At 39.3% G+C, this 19,766-nt stretch overlaps 2 protein-coding genes across 8 annotated transcripts; one reads left to right on the forward strand and one right to left on the reverse strand.

Moving 5' to 3' along the window:
• Positions 1-51: 51 nt before the first annotated feature.
• On the reverse strand, positions 52-5,262 carry LOC111272801 (trafficking protein particle complex subunit 12). 2 transcript variants are annotated; one of them, XM_022854431.2, is made up of 2 exons: positions 1,267-2,224; positions 52-778 (listed from the first exon to the last, which is right to left on the reverse strand). In XM_022854431.2, the coding sequence occupies exons 1-2, from the start codon at positions 2,035-2,037 to the stop codon at positions 386-388; spliced, it is 1,164 nt and encodes a 387-aa protein (XP_022710166.1). In that variant the 5' UTR covers positions 2,038-2,224; the 3' UTR covers positions 52-385. The 2 variants fall into 2 exon arrangements, 1 of the variants encoding a protein (XP_022710166.1); XR_002687735.2 differs by lacking the exon at positions 1,267-2,224 and adding an exon at positions 3,626-5,262 and having other exon boundaries at positions 640-778.
• LOC111272803 (putative inositol monophosphatase 3) lies at positions 2,231-18,519 on the forward strand. Of its 6 annotated transcripts, none has more exons than XM_022854434.1 (5): positions 2,231-3,176; positions 7,731-7,818; positions 13,981-14,747; positions 15,000-15,607; positions 16,024-18,519. In XM_022854434.1, exons 3-5 carry the CDS (start codon positions 14,576-14,578, stop codon positions 16,252-16,254), a joined length of 1,011 nt encoding a protein of 336 aa, XP_022710169.1. In that variant the 5' UTR covers positions 2,231-3,176; positions 7,731-7,818; positions 13,981-14,575; the 3' UTR covers positions 16,255-18,519. The 6 variants fall into 6 exon arrangements, with proteins under 6 accessions (XP_022710169.1, XP_022710173.1, XP_086829520.1 ...); XM_022854437.2 differs by lacking the exon at positions 2,231-3,176 and adding an exon at positions 5,459-5,583; XM_022854436.2 differs by lacking the exon at positions 2,231-3,176 and adding an exon at positions 5,950-6,034.
• The last annotated feature ends 1,247 nt before the right edge of the window (positions 18,520-19,766 follow it).

Here is a 19,766-nt window from a genome sequence, read left to right on the forward strand (position 1 = left end):
ATACATATACGTTTCGTAAGCAGTGGGCCGTAATTAAATCCTCACGTAAAGTCGAATAATGGAACTAGTGAGTGTTCCACAATAGCATTTATTTTTTACCAGCGATTTCTATACAAGCACAGCAGCCTGACAAGAGTGCTGAATTCGCTCTGTATGATTCCTGATTAAATACTGAAACGTAATTACTCCGTCACACATATATGCGGAGGAGTTAATCGTAATAATACGTATATAAATATTCTCATAAAATATTTTCTTTTGTGCAGGTTTCATTCATCATTGTATTTGCGGTGATATTAAGTTCATGTTTTCCGTCTACTAACCAAAGCTTAGAAAATCATCGGCTGATGTACTGTGGTAAAACGTGCTTTTCACATCACCAGATCTATGGTTCGCTATCAAGAACCTGACAGTTAAATGTTTCTCGCCCATGTCTGGCAACTATTTGACGAACAGCTTCCTTTTTGGCTTCTCCAACACTCGATTGCAGGCGATATAACGCGCAAATATTGCTTATGGTACATTCATTTATCGTGCTTGAAGGATTTGATGCCAGTGAATTCTCTAAAAGCTGAACGCCATCTAAGGATCGGCCCAAATAAAGAGCGCATACAGCTTTATTATTTACGAACGTGATGTTGTCCGGTTGCAATAGGGAGCCTTCCTCGTACGCGTCATAAGCAGCCTGGTATTCGCCACTGGCAATGGCGAGCAACGCTTTGTTAAGTAGCAGCTGAAGCCGATCTTCCAGATCATCCTTACTAAATCGGGAAGCCTCCTGCAATATTTGCCGAGAAAAGAAACGTTACACAGTGATTATTTAAAATAAGCGTATTAATTAAACTATATGCGTTAAGGATTCACTCAATCATATTATAATGTAATAATATGGTAATGTAATAGAAATTTATCATATTATAATGTAATGATATGAGACATGGAAGAATAAAGTAGTGGTTTTAGTGGCTCTCCATTTGCAAATTATAGCGCAACAGTTCGGAAATTCAAATTAATATTAGTACCATGGTTAACGAGGTGCGTCTTAAATAATTAAGTAAAACGAAACTCAGGAGAATTTCACGTCTCTAGCTGCGAATAATACTACTTGAAATGATAATTATGAAACGTATAATCCTAACTATTTCCTCATTCGTATAAGGTAACAGCGAATATATATAACTGGCTGCATTAATACAAGGCGAAATATACGTATAGTGTACCATAACATCGAGTACCAAGCAAAATCGGGATAACGAAATTAATCACTTTAAAATGTTGTTCTGCCCTAATGAGATCGCCGAACTGCAGGAACAATTTTCCGAGCTGTGATTCCGTTCGAACGAGGTCGGCTGGATCAGTCTGCTTCGAGCGAAGTTCCGTCAAAGAGGAAATAGCGAATTTAAAATCGCTTTGCTCTACACCATAGTTCGTTAGCATAGCAATAACCTTAAGTTCACGTTCCTTCCAAAGTTGCACAAACGTGTCGTCGTTTTTATTACGGAAAAACGTTATGGCTTCTTGACACTGATGGAGAAGCTTGCTGAGCTTGCTCTGAGCTCGATCTTTTGAGCCGCATAGTAAGTGAAGGTGAGCCACTGTGAGTAACAGTGTGAAAGGCACACCCCCGTGAGCCGAATTCTGTCCGAACTGCATTGGCAAATCCTCTAGCAGAGAAAACTGTTCTAACTCTAGCTTGGCTTCGTTGAATGCTCCAAAGCGAATGTAAAGGTTAAGCCTGGTCTGCCAAACATGCAACCGCCCTGTCATCTGTTGTGAATCATTTAAGAGAATTTTCGTCGTCAGTGAAAATGCTGCTCGTAACTGCCCCGTTTGGAGCAACTTTCGGAGGGTGATCTCGTCAGCAGGCTGATCTTCTTCAGCAACGTCGGGAAGTTCTTGAAGAGCTCGGAAATTCCGTCCCACTTCCTGCGTGTACACGATTTTCAATTCGGGTATACTCTGAAGAAGTGGGTAAGCATTTGATTGTTCGTGAACGGCTTTTTTCCACAGATGATTATCACTGCCAGAACAGTTCATGATTTGTCTACTTTATATCCGGGCGAGTAAATGATCATTAAAAATAGATTTAACTCTTTTTTCGTCACTCTGACAAGCTCATGAATTTCAATGAGAGTATTCACACAAGAGATCATCACTTCATTTATCACATCATTGATTTATTGAAAAACACATTGATCTCGAATTAGTGGTTCCTCTGATCCATACTAACATGAAACTGAATTCTATTGTCTAGCAGGCAAAAGGTCACAGTCACTAGGCAAGTTAGTGAGCCACGCGCGTTTCGTCAGCAAGGGCCTACGCGTTCTCCTCTTGGTCTGACACTCAGTTGCTGCTTTCGGAACTCCATGTTCGTTTGTGTGTGTGTGGTATCTAGTGAGACATCGTGGCGGTTCGTCCTGTGTCGCGAGCCACGTTTCTGGCTGGGACGTGACATCAAATGCGTTCACTAGCGAATCCATTGGGATTTTTCGCAGACTGTCGGATGCAAAGCATATCACTACTTTTCCATGGGAAATCCGCAAGATGCTCTTGCCGTCGCGAACAGGGCTATTTGGAATCGTCCGCCATATCTGATGCCATCACGCTAAAACAGCGGGAAACGTACACTTCCGAGATTGTTCTCGTCGTGAAGAAGACGCGATCGCAGTAAGCAGCGAGTTGCAAATTCTGAACTGAGAGCTGTTTCTGCATCCGTCAGGCATCGAACAGCGGGAGACTTCGTAGCGGGTGTTTATGGACAGCTCGTTTGTATAGGTTTTGTTATCTAAGGACTGTGTCCTTTTAGTCGGCGCGATTGCCCCGTGTTTGCTGGGTAACCAAACACCCCACGGCAAGTGCGCATTGTTTCGGTGCTTTGCAAGGGATACCGTTTTCGGGTGATGTTGCGCTTGTGTTGAATTTATTCAATCGACCCGTTCCGTAGAATAGGCGATTAGACTGGACCGGTGCGAGGCTAAAGAGTGAAGTAATACCGGAGCGAGCAGAGATGCTTTAGCTTGACGGCTCCTTCAGTGTCCTTCGTAGAGTTACCTGTGTCATGTATCCAATGTCCGTGTGACATTGCGGACGAGGAGCGGATAGTTCTAATCAGATGGTGTAATCAGTAGTTCATCATCTCGGCAGTCATGCGTATCGCGTACAAATGAGCGCTCCCAGTAAGTGAATGTCGGTATGATAACCTACCATAAACATAATGAATAGGCTTGTACCGACAAATTAAGTACCATAACGATAGTCCTCTAAAACTGCAAATACTCTGTAGAAAGCGAACATATCAAGAGGAAGTAGTTTTTGGAAAGTATTGAGCATATAGAATACAGCGGAATAACATTCGATTACAGAAACAAGTTTACAGGCGGGTGCCTTACAACATTTTAAGCGATGAGACCGAGCAGATCGGCTTAGCACTTGGTAGAACCAATATTTTCAGCGATGCGTTTTAGCTCACATAAACATTTTCTTGTTGTTGTTGTGAGGTTTCGTAATTTAAAGATATTGTCTGCAGAAAATTAAAAGAATTAAAGTACTGCTGCTGTTACCTTAATATAAGATGTTTGAGCACTTAGTAAAATCAATTATTGCGAGTGTTTGTGTTGACACTTACCAAAAGCAAAGCTCAGTGCGATACGAATCTTTGCAAGGTTACTCTTTCTGGCTGGGTGTTTCACACGGCTATTGTCGGGAAGCACGTTATGAGTTCTTTACAGGCACAATCGTTCAACTACCAGAAAATGCCTTCGTGGCTCATGTTGTTGATGGAACACATATTTATAGCAAGTTGCCACTGGACCGTGCATGCCCCGATGCGTTTTTTTAAACTAGTAGTAATCTTTACAACATCATTACTGGGTCACAAAGTCAGACAGGCCCGTCGACCAAGTGAACAGCAACCCCGCACGTAAAGTCGATGTAGCGGGCGCGTATGCGTAATCATAATAAAATATCATAGTAATTATCTGTAATACGCGGATTCAAATCCTCTTCTGAAGCATCGAAACTATAACAAAGTACACTTCATGAAACGAACGTAGATGCTAAAGAATACTATAAAAATTATTCACCTCTTGGGAATTTCCTAGCTTTAGGAATCCATTAGCGTTACGAAACAAATTTTGCGGAGAAGACTTGTTTCCTTGCTCCCCCAACCTTGTCTTATTATTTCAAAGTCACTGTAGAGACGCTTGTAAGCTGCAAAAGCTCGGCTGTTAACGGCAATCTGGTACAGAAGTAGTGAACACAGTGGTATTGTCGCGTTCGCTCACTTCTCTAGGACTGTGGAAACGTGGACACCACTACACTTTACTAATAGGTTCGGTCCTTAACTATTACTCCCCGAGGACGCGTGTTTTCATTCTCTTCTAAACTTTCTTTTTTTTCTTCCTTTTCATTCTCTTCATATTAATAATAAGTCGTACTGTGGTCCTTTTAATTTTCTTGATATTAAGAAGTCGTAAATTTATGGTTATATACAGAGGGACACTTCAGGATTTCTACGAAGACTTTGTCTCCAAAAGGGTTAATAGTAGGTTGAATAAATGCCCTGAATATGAATGAAACGCTATTCTATTTGTTGACGAAAATGATTTACTAAAGAAGGGAATTTCAAATGGTTTTTGTTACGCTTCTGTCACATTTGTGTAGCACATGAAGTAGAGGTTTATGGAGCCTCGTTTTCGGCTGATATGACGGTGTAGATATGCATGTACATACTATGCAGTTTAAAATACGCCGCTCGTTAATACACATAAAAATGCGTTTTTTATAATTTGACTTAATGGTTCTTCAGGCCGGCAATTCTTTTTATAAAATGTTGAAAAGCTTCAGAAATGTCAGTTTGACATTTCTATAGTTTTTCGTAGTAAGTAAAAGTGCACGGATCCAAGCAAAGTTCGGAATTTTATTGGCGCTCGAATTCGAGTAGCAAGCATTTTCTGTCGAAAGCTTGTTATTGCAATTATATAGGTGTAGCGATGGAACATACACCGATATTTTCTTGTACAATTTTACCCGTTGTATGTACAAATAAAATAATAAAATATATTCTTATTCGTACGAAAATTATTAACACCAAGGCCTAGGCAGCTCAATCATGGCGAGATATTGTTCTAGCTAGCCTGAAAGTAGACGCTCGTTATTCATTGTTGCCAGTTGAAATAATCTTGTTTTTGCGAATTACAGCGTGTAACATAAATGGACACGAATTCTTATCCTGCGCATGAACAATCTGTAGCTGTAACTGAATGGTAAAGAAACATGTATCTACAAAAGGGAACGCCCTTGTCTCTCCTTACCTGTCCTTACCTGGTTTATCTGCAAGGGCCATATAATCACCTTTGATAGTCATTAAAATAGGCTATATAGGTTAATCGGTAAGGTAAACCTAATTGAGACCGTTCGTTTGCTAGACAAGAGCACAATCCTGCTACTTAGGGTACTGTATTACGTGGACTTAGGAGTTTTTGGAATTCGGAACAACGTGATGATGTATTGGCGAAATTATTCATTAACTGCATAACCGAAAGATGCGATTTCGTGCGCGATTAAGTAAAGTCTGCTTTACGGGTAACTGACACTTCGACTCAATTATATTTACTCGAGAATAACAAGTCATCTGCACACTCCTACTAAAGTATATCTAAAGTGTGGGTCGATCTCGAGAGCTTAGCGGTATGTTTTAAAGCTAATTTCAACCTGAGTACATATAGCAACGCTCGCAATACCCAACGGGATGCTTCAGTTAAACAAAGAAAAGCACGGAGCAACAGCACTTTAATATTAAAGTTATTTTTTTCTCCATGCTTTTTATAGTGATTCTAGCTAGTGTAGAAATGTGCCTAGTGGAATTATTGTGCATGAAATCAATCGATTTAAAATGGTGGTGTAATATACGAACCAGAACTTGCACTCAAGAGAATTCGAATCAAGAGTAATTCTGTTGCAGCCTACCGCAACCATATTAACGCGATAGTGCAGTGTACAAACGTTGGAAAGTTCTAGACCATTGTTTGTACAGGTAATCTAGACTTTTTTGATATTATAAATGTGAAGTATATTTTTCAAAAAAAAAAACGAGAAACCTGAGTAGAAGGACAGAAACTTTGTTATCGTAACAGTTTTTTGTGTGTATTAAATGTTAATGAACACGCCATGAGTGACTTAAATCCATTAAAATAAAGCGTAGATTAGCTTTTTATTCGAAACAAGAATGAGTAAAAAACAAGCCACTAAAGGCACTGTTACCAGATTTTTTGTCTAATAGTCGACTAGAAAATTCCCGATGCAAAGAAGCTCTATTAATGAGATTAGAATAGATAAGTAATTAGCGATGAACATGTCTAACGAAATAATCGTGTTTATGATCGTACTCTGTTTACAACAAGAGTAGTTAGGGCAATTTGGTCTTTGTATGGTCAGGTAATGCAGGGTGCTTTACCATTCGCCAAACCTGCTTTTATTTATCAACGAAGTGTGAAGATTTTTTATGTCGACCAAGCGACCATACAATAGATATTAAGAAGTAAACGAAAAGGAGAGTGATGTCGATTCTGGAAGCTTGGACACTATTGCCTTTTCTAATTTCCTGCTATTGCACATAATCCTTATATATTCGAGTATCGTAGAGCTCTCGAACATGATGGTATCGCCCCAAGTACATGAATGTGTTTACATATAATACAAAGTAAAATGAAATGTAAATTATCTACTCTTTATTAGGTAATTTACTATTAAGACATTCCGTCATGTCCGGGTAAGTTAATCATCGTCATATATGGACGACAGCCAAAAACGAAGATCTTACGTTCTGAAAATAGGGAATGAACCTAATATCACTTTTTTTGAATCATATTTAAGCGAATCAGCGTTTGTGGGCCTTTCAACCCATGAAGCCTACGAGAGTCACATCATGCTAGAGAAGTTTACATTGAGAAAGTATAGTTTGCAATTACGATATTATAAGAAGGCAATATATGCCTCATGCACGAAGACAGGAACCATCACACGTAATTATGGCATCATTGATTCATAAAGTTGTTCATAAACTTTAGGACAGCGTAAAATGCAATGAAGAATATATTGTGTATCGGAGCATATTAACTATGTCGCTTCAGACGATTCATGGCTAACGAAAAACGTGGTGAACTGCCTATCATATATGAAGAGCATGGGTAAGATGCAAACTAGGGGAAGCTTAAGGTCGTTTTATAAGCTTTATATAAATGAGAAAAATGTTTGGATGAATTTCTTTGTATATTTGATGACAAAGACATCAATACAAGCGGACTTGTTTAGTATAACTACCTCTAGCCTCGGATTATTTAAATTTGGAACCTAAATCATACCTCACAAATTTTTTTATTTTAAAAATTCGTAAGTAACGTTTTGACGTTTTCTTATTCGAGTAAAATAATACTGGAGCCCAAATCATCCTCACAAATTTTTGAATTTTTAGAAATTCGTACATAACGTTTTGATCTTTACTCAGTTGAGTAAAATGATACTGGTAAGACTTCAGTTAAAACTTCTCTTTTTTAACACTCTGCGTAGAACATATAGCATTTTCGGCTGTTCTTATGTCGCGGTTTTGTCTTCACGAAAGAGGTACGGTGCCATCCTCATCAATCAATCAATCATAGCTACATTAAAAAAATGTTAGTTTAGCCAAAATTGAATTCTTATTGTAACTATAAATTAGCGATTTCTTCTTGCAGCAACTCTTATACGAGCGGTGAAGAGTTCCTCGTCCAAAAAGAATCGAACGCTGCTGGCTGATGCGTCGTGCTTAAAATTGATTTACAGGTAGTGCAACATGAAAGTCTTTGACTTTTCCAAATTCATAAAATATATGTACGACTTTTATGATATAATACGTAGACCGAAAGATTTCGTGAATTATGCGACCTAAACATTTCCAAAAAAATAACCTTATAATCTCAAATAGGGATAGTAGTATCACTAGATCTGCATTATAGCACCTTTGTTTTCATGAGTTTTTGGCCCGTCATTTTTTTGTGAAGTTTCCACTTTAGTGTGTGAGACCTATCCGTGGCTACTTCGACAGCTGCAGTAAAAACCAAGGAAGTTTATCCAGCTTAAAGGCCTTGGACAATAACCGACCTTCGTGCATATTCTAAAAACAAAAGCCCGGCTTTGATAAGTGTTTGGTTCTGTTTTAGATGAAATTGGCTTTTTTCCTTTACCAGGAGCCATGGACGAATCCGACAGACAGCTTGTGGACACAAGTTCTAATTCACCTCAAACCCTACCCTGTTGCATGTATCACGTTAGTTACATTCTTCACACGGCGTATATTACTAAGCAACCCATTGTGGTTTAGTTAAAGTATAGATTTGCGTATTCATCATTTTCGCTATGTGGTAAAAACTTTTTGGTGACATAAAAGTCAACCCTCGCTATACCAATTTGCAAGTTATAGCGTACCTTCGTTAATTTTGCATAATGGATGGGAAGCTGTATAATCATGCTCATTTACAAACCACATATTCATAGCTATGCATATTTTTGCTTCATAGGATTTTACCAAGCTAACGCGTTGCCAGTATTGGTTTGTGTCTCCACAATTATTACGGTTGGGGAGCAAAAGCCTGTACGATGATGATAGTATAGCCGTGGTCTAGTGATTTTTCGAGGCTTGACATTTGTCACTCGGTTAGTATGAAGAACCGCTTATAATAGGCATTCTGAGTTGTGTACTCAGCAAGATGCAACTATCAAAAGACCCAGCAAATTTCCTCTATCGAAAAGTGCTACAGTGATAAGTAGCTTTTTCAACGGAACTGAATTTCATGAGTGCGTCAGTCACACATACCTACTTCCGCATTATTATGGCTGGTGTCTATGTATTCTGTATGTGCGGTTAGCCGCTATGATAGTGTTTTATCCTTGTCACTTGTTAATGACTGGTAAGCACTTCGCATAATGCAACGCATCTTGTAGAATAATAGCCGTTTTTTAGAAGTCGTTTCTCTACCTGTCTAACCGGATAGAGTCGCCTCTTCATATTAATTCTCATGGTGGTTAGCTGTTTGCGGTATAGATACAGACTACTCAGTCTTACAGTCATCAGTACCAGCTTCAACATCCGGCTGAAGTGTGTTCCACGGCTGCAGCCGCAACTTAGCGAATAACTGCTGCTTTAATAGGTATTATTTTGAATGTATTTTTGAATAAAATATTCATACTACAGGTAACATGACAGAAAATACTTGTACCGAAGGGATATTAATAATAGTAAAAATAAGAGTTATGGAAATCATAGTAATAAGAACGATATTTTCTATTATCACAACACAAGGACATAGCACAATCATACCCGAAAGCATAGTCATAATCGGTTAATTATTTAGCGAACAATGGATATACGGAGATGGCAACACTCTACCAGAGGAAAGAGCCGCCGCCTGACCCGAAACTACGGTATTATATCGTTAGCGACGAACGATGTTAGTTCCACGCTTTCTACATGAAGGGAGTTTTACTGTTCCTTGAAAGTGGCAGTGGCGTTTGGAGGAAGAAGAAACAACCTGATGGTGCTCTGTGACGACACTTTTGTACTGGATAGAGCTTACGGACGACTCCTGAAGCTAAGCTTTGGCAAAGCGCCGAAACAGCATTTTACGAGTACAGGTATTATGTCTACCTCCCACACTATACGGGGTCTGTTAGTCAAGTAGAACATCCATTCGGTCCACTGAGTGACTGAGGGTGTTGCTGGTCGCATAGCTACCATCATTCGTACCCTCTTCATATGGTGCCATTAGGTGCATTACTCCAGTTGTCCTCTAGAATGCTCCCGAGCTCTGCTTAGGAGAGAGAAATAAGGTCGATTCCGTGTACGGCAGGTAATGGCCTACAGCTGATAGCAACTGTCATAGGCAGCAGCATGCTTACCTAAGTATCGATATTCTGACATAGGATTCGACAATAAGAAATACCACTGTGATCCTGATGTCTCAAAACAACCCTGTATTACCATAATGAACAGGAGAGTTTTATGGATTGACAAATATAGCATGCAAGTTCGACTGCGCTACGGGTGAAGTTGTGTGCAGTATTTGCGGGCTATCAGCCTTTGGTGAATTTCACAACTCGTTGATTAACCACAGAACTAATGGTCCAGTAACATATGATGTGACAAGTCGATAACGTATGACTTTTTCTTCTTTATTGGAACGACAGAGAGTAATTTTCTTTCTTTTTTACATTACTCTTCTGTGACAATATGACTTATAAATAGTGACATGGGGGCGATATGTGATTCGTGGATTTACATAAGGCGTTTCATGAAGATTACGTCACCTATCACGACTGTAATATATCGGTTATCCTAAAATTTATTTAAGCGGAATATGGTTGGAGTGAAATGCAACGTAAAATTCATGAGCCTGACGAGAAGCTGACAAGTCAGCTCAGTCAGGTCCGCAACAGGTGAAAATCTATGATTTTTATGCAATACCTTAGTGAATTGCTTTCATTGAAGACTTTGCGACAACATTTAATGAAATTCTACTAACAGTTCAGTTATTACTCTGATGTAAATGAGCAACAGTTAGATTTTACCGCTATGATAGAAATCGGGACCTCGCCCTACAACACTGTTGTAGGTAATAGTACAAAATGTATATTTTGTTTGTATATAGTTTGCGATGTATATAACTTGTTTGAAAGGTTATAACATCATTATAACTTAAACGAGTTGCTTGATTTGATCACTTTTAGATATATGTTGTTGAGTTGGTTCGCTTGTATTTTCATAGTATAATATAATTAAGACTTCTGTAACGTTTTTTCATTCATGCTACAGTATTCATCTTCTCTGTTGCTGCTTACGTACTTTATTTGACAGCACATTCAGGAAAAATAGTAAATTAAACAATTTATGTGATTAAATTCTATCGTGGATAAGAGACAGACATTTGTATATACAAGTGATATTACCAACGCAAGGTCAACAACCGCCACTCTTGAGCTAATGTCGAGATGCATAAAGAACGTAACACTTGCATAAAGCGACGTGATTTTATCGATATATGAACGCCAAGCAGAAAGAGCGTTTACATAGCGCGGTCTAGACACGCAGTAACATCGTCGAGGCAAGTGCAAGTTCAGTGACTCATGCTGTGGCAATGCCTTTTTAGAATGTTTACGGGTAATGTATTAATCCTGTGACAAAGTCTGCGCCTGTACTAGGAATTTTCATGTTAGCACGTCGGCAGAGTCGCTGCACTTAGGACAACACAACGGATGTACGGCGCGGCGGCCGTGAGCAGAGAAACCCCGTTGCGGCGTAGAAGGTGGGAGGACAGTCGAGGCTAAGCTGGTACTACCTAAACTATACAGTCACGTAGCTTTAGTCTCGACGAGAATCGATCATAGCGAACTTTGTCTATAAATATTGGACTGTCCTTCTTGTAGTGGTTACACACAAACAAAAGTTAAAGACGTTTTTTATAAATAATGTCATCTGTAAAATTAAAGTGGTGATCTACTATTATGCGAAACTGGAGAGATTTTCATTAAAACCAAGTAAGCAAAGATAAAGTAATTCTGCTATACTCGTCATGTTCCATTAGATATTAAAATTGATTTTATTATGTACAATTAATTTCATTTTATCCAAAAACAATTAAAATTAATTAATTTAAATAAATTAATTTCCTCGCCTATTTGTTGATGTGGACACTTGCTTTTAAACTCTGATTTGCCGATAGCTAACTTTTTTAATGTTATTAATCACGCAAGCAAAAAATTCCCCATGAATATTCTACATACCCTGAGCAAAAAAAATAGAACAACAGTTTCGTCTTTTCATGGGCGCTGTAAATATATCGCTGACAAAATATTGATCACATTTATCCTTATATGCATATATATTACATATATCTCAACCGAAATCATTAAATTTACGGAATATATTTTTCACATTGTACAGTAAAGAACCCTTATATTCCCTTATAACCCTTATATTTTTCCGTTCAGTCTCCTATCTTCGGGTGTTCTGCCATTGTTGGACTAATTTTAGGAAGGCTTTGTCGTTAGCTTGAACTTATAGCTTATAGTCACACATGCTCTATTCCTAACCGTTCACGGTCGGTGCGTAGCAAACTATGAGTTTGCTGCAAGTACAGGTCCAAACGAACTTAGTTGAACAATCGTTCGTGTACTCTTATTTCCACTTAGTTCGACGCTCGCCAGCGGAGGCTACATCTTATTTCTGTATCCTTGTTTGCTCTATGACGGTCTAACAATAGCTCAACAACGATCGCATCCACGTAGCTCACTGTTTGACTGTCACACTGACCCCTCGCGTCCGTCGTTCATCTAACCGAAGCCGCTGTTGGTTACCGGAGACTCCCTTTACCTATATCAGACCGTGGCAACGCAATTGCGTTGTGTCGCGGTGGAACAGAGATATAGGTAACGGTGCCGCCCTTCCGCGACCCCTTTCCCAGTAAGGGGGACCTACTATTTCTCCATCGAAGTTTCACTTATCGATCGTACACGCCATCGTCCTAGCCGTAACGACAGCGTTCGTGGCCTTAAACGGTTCTGTATGTGGTTATGTACGTTGCTCCGAAGGCTCGCCAAACTTTTAGGTTTCTTCAGGCAGCAACCTTGGGGTTCCTCACATATCCCTCGTTTAGGTTCAAGGGAGCAATGTATTTCGGCTTATTGGAATGCTGTTTATGCTGTAAAAGCAACAGGCCCACAAGGAGTGATAACATAGAAGGATCCAGAAGCAGCAGAGCGCCATATGTACTGCCGTTTTTGAGAGACGGGAAGGCATATATGTTCGTGGATCAAGAACATTCATGACGTGCTCAATGATGATTGTGCCAGTGGTGATTAATAGCTGTCGCAAGAACGATTTTTAGGCGATCGATCTTTTGCTACAACTGTTTCCCACTGACCCAGATCATTCTGATTTTTCCCCTTTGTCAAGAAATTTTGCCTTGAACTTCTGATTTAAACAAATCTGCCTTGGAGTATTGGAGTCTTTATCAGCTTTTATAATTGTAAGTGTATTGTGCTTGCTGTGCTCGCAGGTATCGAAAACGTTGCCCAGGCGACGCGGACCGAAAAAAACGTAATAATCTAAAATAGTCGATTTAGTTGATAAAGTTGATGGAACGCTATCGATTAACAGAATAATGGTACAGTTAGGATCACTATGTCGTCGTACGGCAACCAAGAAACGCCGCTGAATTCCCCGTACACTACTTGTAAAATCTTCCTGTTGGGATAAATTATGACAAATTTATTTTGTGCTGAGCAATTAATTTTGAAGGCTTCTGGTTTGATTGCAACTACCAATTTAGCGCAAATAGGAAGTGTCGTTATCAGACATAATGTTAAGACATGAAAGAAATACCCACTTTACAAGCTCTGTATAATATTGCTTCGTCTCTATTAATGTTGTATTTGATAAAAACGTCTGGATGTTTTTTTTACCCACACCACTGTCCAAGAAGGAGAGCACTGTGGTGGCAAAATGATGCTGTACACTACGAATATGTGATGTTTACGTTAGACTAAACAAAAATGTTAAGACTTAATCTATTTTATTTGAGCCGTACTTGTTTCAATACCACAGTTTACCAAAATTTATTTGTTCTATTCTGTACAGTGTAATATAAGTAAATACGATGTCGTGTTTATATTACTCGAGAAGTCTACAAGTAAATATCAGAAGTCTTGTTACTTAAGCCGAATAATTTTTTCATGACGTCATAACCTGGTCTTCTAGTCGAAACTAATTTACTGTTTGCTAGTAGTATATGACTCCGTGCAGACCACAACATTAGTGGCAGACGATAGTAGCATTCACCTATTTTAATACTCTTTTCAGTTTTTTTTTAAATCTATGATCTTATTATTATATAGTTAAGCATGGTGATCAGTTATTTACTTGTTTTTTTTTTGCCTCTGTCCATTTTTCAGCGTTAGTCAAAGGCAGTTCGCAAGACAAGAATACTGCGATCATTTCTACGGTCATTTTTGTATGCACTCCATTTTGCGTCGAGTCCCTGAAATAGCTGCCTACAGGACATCGCCCCTTAAACACGAAATCAAGCACGACCTATGCACATCTAATACTTGCCATCTGTTTCATTTCGTTTAAAACAGTTTGGAGAATAGCAATAAGCCTAAATTAAGTTCACAATCTTCCCATAACCTTTCCGATCAATTCAGAATGAAACGATTGTAGTCAATGGTCGATAACCGTCGATGTCGGTGGCTGACTTGCCAAACAGCAATCCCTCCTGGACTATATCCCTACTGGACCCAAGCCTTCGTGCAAATTTCCCGCCGTTTCTACTCCAATTCGAAGAAGCTTAATGTTCCTTGACACGCTTTGTCGTCAACCGTAGCAAACCTTAGCAAAAACTTCCAAGATTATTATCAAACTTTACTTATTCCCAGCTGCATCGAGGTATCATACCCTGTTCGCTATGCCATCTAAAAAATACCGGTTTCTTTTTGTATTAAATAAGTGAGAACGTGAGAGAGATTGCTAGGCTTAAACTTAGTCACAATGGTTTGGATGAAACAGTGCCGGCCAGCCAATCTATCCATTGTGCTTGGGCTGGTCTTTGTGCTGGTTCTCGTGTATTACACTCTATACACAGAAATGAACGCTTCGAGAGTAGAGAGGGTCAGCCTACGGCTTTTGCTCAGAACGTCAATAATAGCGGCTGTTCGAGGTGGTAAGTGAATATTTCGTAGTTCTCTCTCTCTCTCTCTCTCTATCTCTCTGGGAAAATATATACGGACAGTTAGAAACTCCGCTATACACAAGCTATTTTACTATTTATTATTTATCAATAGACATAATCAAGGACAAGCACATCGGCTAGAATTGTACCCATTAAGTGTAACAAACTGTTTTTCTGACACTAGTAATCTTATCTGTTGTTTTTCCTTTGTGTTGTGTTATGAATAAATCTATCGTTTTCCAGGAAACGAGGTGGTGAGAGTTCGACAGAATGGTGTGAAGACGTCGAGTAAAGGAAAAAACCAGTTTGGTCAGGATGATCCTCTAACCGATGGAGACCTACGCAGTCACCGAGCTATGCTCAAGACACTACTAGAAAGTTTTCCCCATTTAAATGTCCTTTCCGAAGAGCATGAGTCCAGCAGGCAGTCGCAGCCTCCAGCTGCTGTCCTTCTTGAAGAGGTGAATTTGCCGGAGTCGATTAGTCATTACGCTGATGAAACCGTGCGGATGAGAGATATCCTTGTTTGGGTCGATCCGCTGGATGCGACACAGGAATATAGCGAAAATCTGACACACTTCGTTACGACAATGGTATGCATAGCCATTAAAGGACGCGCCCAAATTGGCGTCATTCATCAGCCGTTCCTTAATAGGACTGTCTGGGCTTGGGTGGGCCAAGGGCCTTCAAAAAGTCTTCGAAGGATCAACCCAACCGAGGAAGCAGAATCACAAATTCGTATTGTGGTGTCGCGATCACATGCGGACAAAGTTGAAGCGTTCGCCAAAGAGAACCTCAGCGGGAATATTCATGTCACGTTGGCAGGAGGTGCGGGCTATAAAGTGCTGCAGGTATGTAAGCTTGCTTTTTTTCATCATAATAAATCCCTTTCATGTGAAAAAATCGAAAGCCTACACTTTGAGTACGTTGTATATCGAAACGTGGAAGTGTTGTAGTTCAATTGCATGTGATACAGGAAGTGCATCACTTAAGTTAGTGGCGATAGAGGAGGGATTTTAATAATGCTAAATTTGAAAAATAGGTCGGCAAGTAGTATGATACAAGAAGAACCATAAAAATCATTTGGGTGATGTTTAGACCTGAATATTAATAACTGGCAACTGTAAAATATGCTCCAAAATTTTAGTTACAATAAAGCCACAGAATAGTGTATTTAATTCTTTCACCAAAAGCTTTTAATTGAAAAATATTGAATACAACTGTTTCAGTACGTTTCACCTATATTTGACCTTTTCGCATGTTTTAGGTTGCTGAAGGAAAGGACGACCTATACGTGCACACGTCACTCATTAAGAAATGGGATATTTGCGCGGGTGCTGCCCTGCTGGAGACGCTTGGCGGTCAAATGATAACCTTGAAAGGAGATGCCATTGACTTTGGCCAGCGGCAAGAGGAAGTCAATGGGGACGGAGTCATAGCGTTTCTTAAGGATAAGAACGATTTCCTACGCCTCACGAGAGCTGCCCTGCCGAACTGAGTAAATATTATTAAATCAAAGATAGGGAAGGGAATTAGCGAGGGGGAAGAGAATAGAAAAAGGTGACAAAGAGCGAGAAAAAAACTGAGGGAGGAGAGAACCAAATGTGAAAGAGAGAGAGAGAGAGAGAGAAGTGCAGAGTGCAAGAGAAAAAGTCGAACGTGTGATAAAAAGCAAAATAAGGGAAAACGAAGAAAAAGGAAAAAGAGACGTGAGAAACTGTAAGAGATTTGTGAATGCCATATATGATTACTATATAACACTAATACAAGAACAATTAGTTAACGAATACAATCCAAGGTTATGGGTGCAGTAGTCTAATACCAGACAATGCAGGACGTAGCAACTTGGATGTCGCCTTGATTGAAATTGAACCACGCACCCCCAGATGAGATCGGAGCTAAGGCAAAACAACAAATCTAAAAACGCACCGTAAGCACATATCAGCCTTGTTTGGTGGTACTGAATACTAAAATGGAAAGTATAGTCGCCATGCGCTAAGGCATAAAGTCCTTATCAATCAATTTATCATGCTTCTTGTAACGTACCTTGAAGCCTGTGAAGCCGGTCGTTAGAGTAATGGTAAATACCAAATAGTAGACGTCACTTGACCAAAGGTAGTAACAAATAAAGGCACTGAGCAGCACTGGACAATATCCTGTGCTGGACAGCCTTGAAACTTGAAAGAAGGTGATGGTGGAAATTTGAATGACTTCCATAAGTTATTGCAAAATACAGATGATAGCCGCCTAATGTACTCAAGCCAAGTGGGAGAAACAAAATTGCACTTATAGTGACAATTCATTATTATATCGAATATGAAGATGACATATATGACGAAATCAATGCTTTAGGCACATATTTGTAAATGATCGATTAAAGACTGCAGGCGGAAGGCGCACTTAGTACTTAGGGTTTGTAGAAACTATGTAAGATGAGATGGAGAATGATACATATATAAGACGATACGTATATAGATATTTATTAGGTTGTAAACGAGGTAAACAGATGTAGATTCAAATGGTGGAGCAGCACGGAGCAAGTCAGTGCAAAGTAAGGAAAGAAGACTCAAGATTTCTGCAGCAGAGCCCTTACTTGCGTGCCTAATTGTCTCGGCGTTGTGAATCTTTATAAGAACACAATGATGACGATGATCGTGATTGTGATGATAATGAGTCATACGGTAGTGCCGTACCCACATGCGCTTTACTTTGTGAAATGTGGGGAACGAGTAGGAGGAAGGGGACGAGCCCAATAGGTGTAAATGCGACAGGTACTGCGAACAAGGCAACAACAACAACAACAACAACAACAACGATAAATATTTTCAAGGATGGCAGCACAAGCGTCGCGGAACATGTTAAACAACAGATATAAAGCACGCAGTTAATTACTAATTACTGTTGCTGATGTTGAAATCTTGGCTGGTCTCATCGTTGCTATAGGTCCGAAATGTCTAACAAAATTTGGCATCGTACTGTTCTAAGAGTTACTCAAATGTAAAACGTGGTCGGCGAAAGCGCTTTTTTCATTATGAATGTTTTTCAGTTTGAGTAAATGTGAAAATTTGGAAAACGTTTACTTATATTCATCGATCAGTTTCACCGCAGGGTGAGGTCGCCGTTTTTAGGTATATTGATCTGAGCTATGAACGCTTCGTACATAAGTTTAGCGCTCAGCACGATCCATATCTGGTTAGAACAGCTATTCCATTGAAGGCTCATGATCAGTAGATATGTTGCGGGTTGTTTCATTCGTTTGTGAAACACAAACCAATTTAATACCTCTTAGTTCTATTATATTTATTTATTCTATTATAACAGCGTGCTTGTTAACACACACTAGTAAGCCTGACAAATTTGAGTGTTTTGTCAGTAAGATTAGCAGAATGACCTAACTCAACAGAACTGTCACAAGACACTTTGTACAGTGGCCAAGGTGTTCTTTAAAATATGAAAGTTTTTAACTGCGGAATCAATAGTGACAGTTGCACCAGTCGTTTATAAAGTTCCAGTAAAAGTTACGGGCCACTGCAGTTGCATTAATCGCTAACTCCCGAGGCAGACATAGGAAACGACTCGACGGGCACACTCATCCTGACACCTAACTCTAGTCCATGTACATGATTATACTTACAATATTGTTACGATTATTACTGCTACCGTTAAATGCAAGCGGAAATGCGCCGAGAGTAGCACTATTAAGAAGAAAATTAAGTCACTCTTTAGAAGTACGTGTATAAAAAAACAATTGAAAAAGCTGTCATTTGACCGTGTCTTAATTATCGATAGACTAAAATGCATCAGTTAGACTATATACTCACTGGACATAAATGTTGTAACATCACACTGGCTGAGCCTGTATATTGTGACAACGGACATTACATAATGCACGGAAGTCTTAGATTCCTCGTCAGTCACAAATTCTTCTTAATTAGTTAAATTCCAAAATTTGATTAGACGTAGAAAAGACAAGAGTTTTCTTAAACGCAAGGACGTTCAAAAACTCTTGTACCTAAGCTTTACTGTGAAATGGTTTTAAACTCCTAGTCATATTTTCAATCTTTGTACAATGAATTATATCTTTGTCTGACTCCCCCGGAAGCATCGGTTAAGGCCGAACAAAACGACATAACTAAAACGAATCATTTATCCTATTTTGGATTGAATATTAACATATTGTTTTATATTAAATGGGTGTGCGACATAAGAAAACGTATTAAGTAGCATACATTTTCTAAAAATTAATTCAAATGCGCTGAATTCATAAAACCACCTGTACATTCTCCACACCTAACAGCTGTCCTCTACAATTTCATTTTACGCAAATGTTTTTTTTTTATGAAGAACGTTAGCTTAGAGCTCGTATTAATGTGTTTTATATTAAAATTTATTTTCCTTCGAGTTTTGATTATTCTAGAAGCCCGGATGCTTCTCACGGTTTTTCTGCATGCAGATGATCCAGTTGAGTATATGTGGAATTCAGCTGTACTCCTAGTAAGCCCTTGCTAAGATCTGCGTAGCTGTCCATCGCAGAGCTCGCATAACCGCGAGGCCAAGTGTGTGTACCTTAGGGCCTCCATAGTAGTGTAGTCAAAAAAACTGCAAAGAAGGAAGTTATAGGGCGCTCCAGGCTGTGTTAGCCAAGAACCAAAAACCTATACCTCGGTTTAATTGTTAGTCCCACTAATCTTTAAAAGATGAAGTTCATAGAAGTGGAGTGGCAAAAAATAGTTTTAAATACCTTTTTTCTTTTCGGGCTTACCTCTGTTTTAAGTAAAAAAAAAACGTACCTAGTATTGAATTCCACAGTGGTGTACAGCGGTCAAAGTCTTTTATCGGACGTATAAAGGATGCAGGAAGCTACCAAGAGTGACGCCCGCAATCGCAAACCTGCAGTGCCTTCGCCTCTCCCAGCAGCTCTAGTTTGTTGTGGAATTCTAATGGTTGTCTACGTAGCCGCATGTACCGTTGACGTTATTTGGGAACTGGTAAGGAACTTAAGCAAGTAGG

Source organism: Varroa jacobsoni, unplaced genomic scaffold (genome assembly GCF_002532875.2).
Source record: "Varroa jacobsoni isolate VJ856 unplaced genomic scaffold, vjacob_1.0 contig03316, whole genome shotgun sequence".
Lineage (NCBI taxonomy): Eukaryota > Metazoa > Arthropoda > Arachnida > Mesostigmata > Varroidae > Varroa > Varroa jacobsoni.

Excerpts from the sequence above, each read along its gene's own strand:
- LOC111272801 (XM_022854431.2), bottom strand. The coding sequence starts at position 2,037 with ATGAACTGTTCTGGCAGTGATAATCATCTGTGGAAAAAAGCCGTTCAC. Across the intron at positions 779-1,266 it reads GGGCAGAACAACATTTTAAA|GAGGCTTCCCGATTTAGTAA; the intron begins GTGATTAATTTC and ends CAAATATTGCAG.
- LOC111272803 (XM_022854434.1), top strand. The coding sequence starts at position 14,576 with ATGGTTTGGATGAAACAGTGCCGGCCAGCCAATCTATCCATTGTGCTT. Across the intron at positions 14,748-14,999 it reads AATAGCGGCTGTTCGAGGTG|GAAACGAGGTGGTGAGAGTT; the intron begins GTAAGTGAATAT and ends ATCGTTTTCCAG. Across the intron at positions 15,608-16,023 it reads CGGGCTATAAAGTGCTGCAG|GTTGCTGAAGGAAAGGACGA; the intron begins GTATGTAAGCTT and ends CGCATGTTTTAG.